Source organism: Pipra filicauda, unplaced genomic scaffold, assembly GCF_003945595.2.
Source record: "Pipra filicauda isolate LSUMZ 115617 unplaced genomic scaffold, ASM394559v2 scaffold8_size5757611_pilon, whole genome shotgun sequence".
NCBI lineage: Eukaryota > Metazoa > Chordata > Aves > Passeriformes > Pipridae > Pipra > Pipra filicauda.
The window spans coordinates 5,465,865-5,474,741 of record NW_024105087.1 but is presented as its reverse complement, the minus strand read 5'-3'; the positions used below and the strand labels follow the sequence as shown (position 1 = coordinate 5,474,741).

The window sequence follows — 8,877 nt, the reverse complement described above, 5'->3', positions numbered from 1 at the left end:
TAATTCCTTTGTCTGCTAAAATGTACACATAGTAAAAGCTTTTGATCGTCGGGGATGCTCGTTCTGCAGAAACCTCCACCTCGCAGAATAAACAGTCTCTCTTTCCCACACCAGACCCCTGCGTTTAGAGAGCTCCTGGAACCGGCAGCAACCAGACACACGGACAGCTCGTTCTGTCCGTGAGGAGACCGCCGCGCCCGCGGCGCTGGGAGCAGGCACCTGCTCCGGCACGGGGCTCAGGGGGAAAACCCCGGCGCAGCAGGGGTCTCGATGCCGCTCAGCCTCGCCCTTTGTGGTCCGGAGCAGGGGGGACGGACGGACACCACGGCCCCGGGGACGCTCCCGGCGCGGCCGCCGCTCCCTCAGGAGCTCCCCGTCCCCGTGTCGGCCGGGCCCGCGCAGGCGCGGAGCGGCCCCGCCTGCCCGCAGCGCCCCCGCGCGCCCGGCGCTGGCGCGGGGGGGGCCGGGCCGGGCCGGGCAGGTCGCGCCGCTGCGCCCCCGCCCCTCCCGCCCCGGCCCGGCCCCGGCCCGGCCCGGCTCTGCCCGGGCGGCGCCCGCCGCCTCCCGCTCCCGGCCTGCGCGGCCCAACGGGTGCGGCCTCCGCCCGCACGGATACGGTAAGGGCGCGGCGAGCCGCCGGCTCCGGCTCCTGCCGCCGCGGCGGCGCTGACAGGCGGCCCTGCGCGGGGAGGGGGCGGCCGCGCCGCGCGGGGGCCGTGAGGGGCGGCCGGGGCGCGTGGGGCGGCCGCGGGGGCGGCGGGGCCGGGGGGTCGCTCCGGCGGCACCTCCCGCCCCCCGCCCTGCCCTGCCCTGCCCTGCCCCGCCGCACTTTCGGTTCCGCGCGGGGCGCGGCGGGGCGGCCGCGGGGCCGGAGGGGCCGCCCCGGGTCCCCCCTCAGCCCAGCGGGGTCCGCGCTCGGCGGCGGGGCGGGCGGTGCACGCCGGCTGTCAGTGTAAACACAGCCCCGGGGCGGCCGCGGCCTCCCGGGCCGGGCCCGCAGCACCCCGGGCCGGGCTGGGCGCGGGTGGGCGGCGGGAAGGGGGAGGCGGCCGGGGCAGCGCCGGGGGGGGCAGCGCCAGGGGGGCAGCGCGTTGTTTACACGGGGCGCCGTGAGAACATGGCAGCCCGGGCGTGCGGGCCGCTCGCTGTCATGCGTGTGTGTGCTCGCTCCTCCCGGCCCCGCGATCGGCGCCCAGCACCCCGCGCCGCTCTCACCCTGCATAAAGGGCCGGAGTCTGCCGTGTTCGTCGTTATACCGTGAGCCCAGTCCGTGTTTATCTGTTACCCTTTTTGGCCGTGTTCCCTCTCTTCTCTCTCTCTCTCTCTCTCTCTCTCTCTCTCTCTCTCTCTCTCTCCGCTTAACTAATTCGGGTCTTCGTTTTGCTCGCTCCCTCCCCTTATGGCTGGGCACTGTCATCTTCCTTGTCACTTTTCTGTAATCGTTTAACTTCTTTAGCAAAGGCAGCAAAACCTTACCTTACACACGGCCAATTCGTGAGGACGGTTCTGGGTCTGATCCGAATTCCTCTCTTCCTCCTTCTGCTTTCACTCCATCTCTGACAGTGGACAGGATCAGTTGCTTTAGGAAAGGTTCTGGGAACAGGATGGTTGTTTTGTGTGGTACTATCAGTGACAAACCCTTTCCGTACTCTTTTTCTGAAACCGTCTCTTAGGTTTCACTGATATCTGGTTCAGAAGGTCCCTAAACTTTAGACTGTTTTGCGTGTCTTTGTGTTCGGCAGTCTCATAAGCCATTCAGGAGCTTTACCTCTCTAAAGCTGTTGGACTTAAATCTTACAAGTTTTTTGACCTCCAGAATATCCTATGAAAGCTAATTACGGAATTTGCGCGCACTGCTTCCTTTTAGTGTGTGTATTGGGGTTTTTTTTTTGTTTTTTAAACCCACATCCTCACCATTTAATTTAATCGTCTCTGTTCCTTTATTATGTAAAACGATGAATAATTCCTCCCGTACTCCGGCTTGTGGGGGAGTGGAAGTGGTTGTTAAGGACCAACAAACGACTCACTGGGAAGAGAAGTGGGGGTACAAAGTAAGGATATGTGTGAGAGACTCCTGTCAGAGGGAAGAGGAGGCTTCAGGCTATCTTTAAATAGAGAGCAGTGGGAAGAGAGCCTGCTAATAGGATGAAATACGGGAAGGTCCAGAAGAAACCTGCTGAAGCCACAAAGGTTTTTGCAGAACGTTAATAGTTTTTAAGTGATTATGAGCTTGTATGTTTTGGGGCTCGTCAGCTTTAGCTATTGAGGTTTCAGAGCAAACTTTGGATGTTCAGATGATCAAATTAAATATGTGTGGAAGGAGTTCCTCTGATTTCTTACTGGATTTGATGCATCATTAATTTGATCCAACACAAGGATTTTCTGTGCGTTCTGCAATAAAATTATTGCTTAGTTGTATGGAAACTTGGGAATTATGGCGTGGCCAGGATTACTTTGCTGATTGTTTATTTTGATTTCCTTTTCTGTAACTTTTAGCGATTGTTGTAATTTTTAAGGTACTATAAACTGCATGGATTGTTTTGTTCTCCCGACCTTGTGGATGTAAAAATTTACTTTGTATCTTCTTTTTGAGTATACCCCCGGATGCTTTAGCAACAAGTTTAAATATTTTTTTCTCTCAGCCAGCTTTTTCAGCAACCTAATTTTTCAGTTTTTAGACTTGTTCTGAGTCTCAAAAAACCCAGAAGGTTAATTTGCCATTTCTTCTGCACACGCCAGTGTGAATCAGCTAGCCAGAGCTGTAAAAAATTATCTGGGAAAGCATCTTAAAAAAACCCTTTTCAGTTGCCATAAATTTTACAGAGCATGCTGTGGTTTATATGTATCAGAGTGACAGTGGCATTTACTGGTATATTTGAGGCCCTGCCTATGAAGGGCCACCTTCGGACCCTTAGGAAGCTTTGTTACTCCTAGTGGGATTCTGCAGAGATCTTGGCCAGTGTATTTCTGCACGTATAACTAACTTCATTTTCAAGCCAGCTTTCTAACTTTTTTTTTAATTAGACCAAAAGAGGGCCTTTTTATTAAAAAAAAAAAAAAAAAGCTGTGTGTGTGATGCTACTGCTGGCTACAGTCCTGCTCTTGTGGTTGCATCTGTGTAGGTATCCGCATAAATCTCTCCTCAGGATCTGGGATGCCAGCTGAATAAAAGGGGGACATTGTTCCAAGTACTCTTGTGGTGGCTCTGAGTGCTGTGGGAGCAGCTGCCTCTGGTCACTGCTGCCCAGACTTCTGCACGTTTGTCTTGGTTTTGTGGGGGGGCATCTTTTTTTGTTTTTCAAGCATTGGGTTCTTTCTTTTTTTTCTTGCTTGCTTGTTTTATAATTAAAACGAAAGTGTACTCAAACGATTTGCAGATTTATATTTAGAGTTTTGTTTTGAAGCCAGTCCTAAATAACTTCACTTGGAGTCTGGCCTAGCAGAGATGATGCTCTGCCATCCATTCCACACTGGTTTTTCAATTATTATTTGTAATTCTGTTGAGCTGCATCTTTGCTTCTCTGATAATTTAGTAGGTGATTATGCACGGGGGGATCAACTTAAGGCACTGTTTTTTGGGGGGTGTGCTCATCACAGTTGTGATTTGCAGTGGTTTTAAGCTTTCTGCTGAAAACATAACCATTTGGATTTCTTGTAAGCAAACACTTGGATGCACAGTGTGGGTCATATAAATGTGCTATTCAATATGTGAATGACCTGCTTGGTATTTTGTAGCCTTTATGACAAGTCCCCTGTAGCCTCTGAAGATGTACAGGCTCTAATTGGTCATCTTGACCAGTGAAATTATCCAAAATTTGAGGTTTTGATATGTCTTTTATAGTGGTAAACAGTTATAAACTTCTTGCTGTTGAGGCAAAGAATTTAAGGTTCAGATTTTTTAGTTTAGTTGGGTTCATTTTTTTTAGTTTATTTGGGGATGGGAGCACCTAGACTTACTTTTGTTTTCCCATGAGATACATACAAAAATAACAAGTGATGCAACAAAGCTGTTTTTGTGGTTGTAAGGGTTATTCCAAATGTTTCAAAGCCAGTTTTTCCCTCTGCTTTTTCCATTACCAGGAAGAACAGGAGTGGATGTCACAACTCTGACAAAATGATTCGGTAATTTCTTTTGGAAATGTTACTTTTTTTTTTTTTCCTGATGTTATTCCATATTTTACTGTGTTGTAAGCATCTATCTAGAGAGGACTTACATTTGTAGTGTGTGGGGTTTTTTTTAGTTTTAATCTTCCTGCGTGTTGTTTTGTAATTCAAAACTAGTCATACTTTCTCTGCTGGCTATTTGTATCACTGGGGACAGTCTGTTCTCTTACAAACCTGAATCATCTCTTCCTTTAAGAATCTGAGTCTAATTGTCTTTTGGCCTTTTTGTCTCAGTTAGCCTTGGGAAATGTGAATTTCAGTACTGATTTCTGAAAGTGGCCAGGCAGCCTTTTCCTTTTACAGGAGTCAAATGAGTTGCGACTTGATAGGGAGAGGGTGGGGAATAGATTCGGTGTTCTGCTGAAATTTGAGGGACAAGCAAAAAGCCTTCCACAGAGACATACTCCTTAGGGAAAGAAAGAGGGCAGATGCTTGACTGGTTCATTCAGAAAGGGCCGTGTCTGCAGGACACAAACACGTGGGTGTGTGGGGCGTGTTTGTGCGTTTGCTTCAACTCAGAACTCAACCGAGGCTGTTTTAACTTCCCACTCGCCTTTTTCTGTATCCTGTCAGAGTTTTGAAAACGTTGCTGAATAGCAGGACTCTGAGTATGAAGTTCAAATCCTATTATCTAAAGGCTTTGGGCCTTTCATTTATTCCTTGCCTGGACTGTTCCATACATTCAGTCTGAAGACACCATCCTTTTAAGGAATGCTGGGATTCAGTGTCTCACACATCTTTCGGTAGATTTTCACCTGTAAGGTTCTTACTAGGAATTTCTGCCAGAACTGGAAAATGAGGATTATTGTTTATGTTCCTGCACTGCCCTATCTTCATTTCCACAGGTAACTGTTAATTAATGTACAGACAAATCAGCACAAAAGTGACCTAAACTTCCTGTAACCTAGGAGACATAAATGGCATGTTTTTGAGATAACCTGGTCTTGAACAGAATATTGAGTGTTTTCGGTTGCTACTGTTTGGCCACCTGTGTGGGACTGTAGTACATAAAATATAAACACACAGTAGATGTGGTCTAGTATGTGATTGTTGATTTGCATTAATATTCTGTGTGAGAATGAAAATAGCTTGGTGACATCCTTAGGCAAAGGCACTACATGAAGTGCTGTATGTTCTCATGTAGCTACAAGTCTGAGTTGCAGGAATAACACTGATTTTGAAAGTGGTTGGAGGCTCTGCTTTCAAATTAATGTACCATTTCCTTTCTTTGGACCTCTCCTTTGGGTTATGATTGCTTTTTGGTATTTCTAGCATGGATGTAAATGGAAAACCATAGAAGAGGAAAAAGTTTTGGCAATAAAACTTATTTTCTTATTTTGCCTCCTGACTGATTATTTTAGTGCATTCATAAACAGCTCGTTTTCTACTTTACATGTTTCTGAATTTAAACACTTTTGGAATAATTGATAGGCAGATAAGGAGTAGGCTTTTTGTGCTAAAAACATGGAGGGTGACAAGTATATATGGCTACAAGGGATGCCTGTTAAAGGCTTTCCAGCCCGAGTCTTGTTTGGGGAGCAGAGGAGATCCTGGCTTTCTGTTTCATCTTGAAAATGTTGATAATCAAAAAGTGGTGCTAGCTTTACAAATGAAACAATGGAAAATAAAGTATTAACTGTGGAGGTTCTTTTGTGCTGTTACAAATGAAATATTGTTAGGTATGAATTGTGCTTTGTTATGTAAAGTTGGCTGCCTATGTAAGCAAAAAAGCCTTATTTTTTTATTCTAAATTGCATATATTTTTTTTCCTTTCTTTTGAAATGTATCTTGTGCTTATTCTGCTGCTACTATGATAGTGATTTAACATGGTTTCCTGTTCTTTGGTTTTGTTTTGTGAGGATTAATTCTCAAGAAAGCTGGTATCAGAATTTATTCTCCTTTTTGTATGTAAGGGTGAAAAATATGGGTATACTGCTCTGTTGTGTCAGGATTTTTTTTTGTTTGTTTGGTATGTTGCTTGTTTTTTTGGTTGTGTTTTTGGTGTGTTTTTGTAGTGACCTGCCGTGCACTGCGTGGCAACTGACTTTGTGCTACGTTGGTACAGCAACATCAGTGATGCCTTTCTGAGCATGTTTTTATGGCAGGCTGAAGGATCCTCAATACCTTGATAATTTAAAGTTTTAAACCAATTTTTGCATAGTATTTTTTGTTGACTTTCTTGCTTAGTTGACATCCTGATGGGGAGATCAACAATTGTAGTTTTTGCTAGTGCACCTAAGCTGTCATGCCCATAGGAAGCCCAGTTGCTCTGCATGAATCCAAACTAGTTTTTCCCTGTATGTGCAAGATTAATTTACTTTAAGCTGTCTGCTGTTTAAAAGCAGACTCATTGAGTTTGCCCATTAAAGTATTGATTATGATTCTTTTTCCTCAGTGTGTATTAGAAGATCCTGTTTTCTTGCAGACCTCAGTGATTGTGCTAGCTTTCTAAATGGATGGGTTTTATTAAAAATACTGGGCTAAATTCTGGCTTCTGTTAAAAAGCATTGATCTCAGTGGAGTTACTTGCAAGGGTAATTGATAACAGGTTGGGTTCTTTTGCCTCACATGGAACATGGGCTTTCTGTTGTTCAGCTAAGGAGCTTTAGTTGCACCTTGAAGTAGTAAACTGCTCCTCATGACCCAGAGTTTATGAAGGGAGATTATTTGTCTCTTTGAAAGGCAGGGTATGAGTAATACCAGTTGGTTAGAAACAAAGCACTCTTAAAAAAAATTCACAAAGATGAAAGTTGTGTCTCTTTGTGAGCTCAGTGAGTCCATGGTACACACAAATTGCAGCATTACGATGTGCAACTACATTTTTAGTTTCATAAGAATTTCTTCTATAAAAGATGAACTGCTAGAATACTTTGTATTTCAAAGAAAACTGTAGGTTAGAAATTAGATGTGTGTTTGAGATGTGTAATAAATATGCACTGCTTTAAAAGGGCAGTATGTGTGAAACTTTCTGAAATGACTATGAAACAATAAAGCAAAGAAGAAAATGTTAAAAATAATCTGATCATTTGATATGAAAGCAATCACTTTAGGAAAGCTGCAGTAACTCAAATGTATGTATGTCTCAAAAAAAAATTAGTTAATATTTTACCTCAGTGAGAAATTAATGATTCTGGCTGAAATTGTGAAAAGCCAAACTGAGATTGTGTTCTCTTAGTATTAGTGTGAAACTTGTGTGTCACTGCTGACTTCACCGAGGTCAGCACATTCTGTCCCATCTATTGTGCTTGCCCATGTCCTGTTTTGATGTGGAGATATAACATGCAATAGATTTCATAAACATTAGAAGATTTTTGACTATAAATTATGCAAATAACTTAAAATTCTTTTGTGTTTCAGCAGCCTCTGCCTAGCTGTTTAACAGCAGTGGATTGGGAATTCAAGCCTTTGATATCCTGAGGTTATCAGCATTACTGTCTTGAAGAGATAACAGCTCTCAAAGCATCTTCAGGGGATGCACCATGACATCAGCAGTGATTGACACTGGGGGCCCTGGCCTGGAGTTTGACAGCAATGGAATCAAAAACCAAGAGGTTAGAACAATAAATAGCATTTATTTACTGTCAAACTTTGCACCTTTTATCTAAATTTGAAAGAAAAACTCACTGTAAACTTGCTGTGAAGACAAATGAAATGGATTTGAGATTGTTGTGTAAGGAGTAAGACAGCAGCCATTTTTCAAATATCTTTTATTGGAGGATTTTGTTATCACAGAGAAGTGGAAGCAGTAAGTTTTGGAGTCTGCAGTACAACTGCAGACTTGGTTTACAAAATTACATTCCATACTAAGCATTTCTTTGAAGATCTCAGATGTGTCTTGAGGTATAGAACAAGTTGAGCAGAACAATACAAGGGCCTTTTTTAAAGTTAGCCAACACAACATATTTGGTTGCATTTTTGCATTCTTATCAACAAATAATAAATATATTCTACTATCCTGTAGCTTTCAATAAATAGAATCTGGCAGGGTTCCACTTCTGCAACACTTTAACTGATTAAATATGCTTTTACAGACATTTTGATCCTTAAATAAGTAGACATAAGCATATGGGCTGTGAAGTAGTCAGTTCTGCTGTGATAGCTTATGTACTTAATCCAAAACATGGGTGTTCATGAGATACAGGTCAGATGTAGGTATCTTGCAGCACACACAAAAAGCCTTGATTACATTTCATCAAGCAGAGGGAGAAGAAACACTTCCCACAGCTGAATGACTTCATTAGAAAGCTCTTTTCCAATATCTTAAAGCTCTTTGTCTGATGCTTTAAATTTTAAGTGCTTAAAACCAGGAAAATATCTCTGAGTTTGAGGGAGGTCCCTTTGATGGCTGATAAGCCATCTTTTATTCTTTTCATCTCTTGCTTTAGAAGAAAATTTCATTTAAAAATCTTTAAAATTATTATCATTATTCCATAAAATATGTAAGAGCGTAAGAGGAAAAATATTGATGTAGAGTTCAACAGTGCAGTATTTAGAGCATTTTTTTTTCTTTTCTTCCCTTTTTTTTTTCCTTTCTATAGGAAAATGAGCCAGTCTCTGAATTCCCAGCAGTGATTGTGGAGCCAGTTCCTAGTGCCAGACTAGAACAGGGTTACGCTGCTCAGGTCCTGGTTTATGATGACGAGACTTACCTGATGCAAGATGTAGCAGAGGAACAAGAAATTGAGACTGAAACTGTGGAAACAGGTAGACTTA

The 8,877-nt window shown here is 43.8% G+C and overlaps 1 protein-coding gene across 4 annotated transcripts in view; it reads left to right on the top strand.

Moving 5' to 3' along the window:
* The first annotated feature begins 512 nt into the window (after nucleotides 1-512).
* The window catches only part of ELF2 (E74 like ETS transcription factor 2), a 35,426-nt gene continuing 27,061 nt past the window's right edge, over nucleotides 513-8,877 (top strand). Inside the window, exons 1-3 of one of the 4 annotated variants that reach the window (XM_027729687.2) lie at nucleotides 513-617; nucleotides 7,522-7,715; nucleotides 8,703-8,868. In XM_027729687.2, coding sequence (XP_027585488.2) covers nucleotides 7,644-7,715; nucleotides 8,703-8,868 — 238 coding nt within the window. In that variant the 5' untranslated portion in view covers nucleotides 513-617; nucleotides 7,522-7,643. Of the gene's footprint in view, nucleotides 618-4,103; nucleotides 4,123-7,521; nucleotides 7,716-8,702; nucleotides 8,869-8,877 lie in introns of those variants that run through there. The other 3 variants (XM_027729688.2, XM_039391011.1, XM_039391012.1) reach the window with 3 other exon arrangements.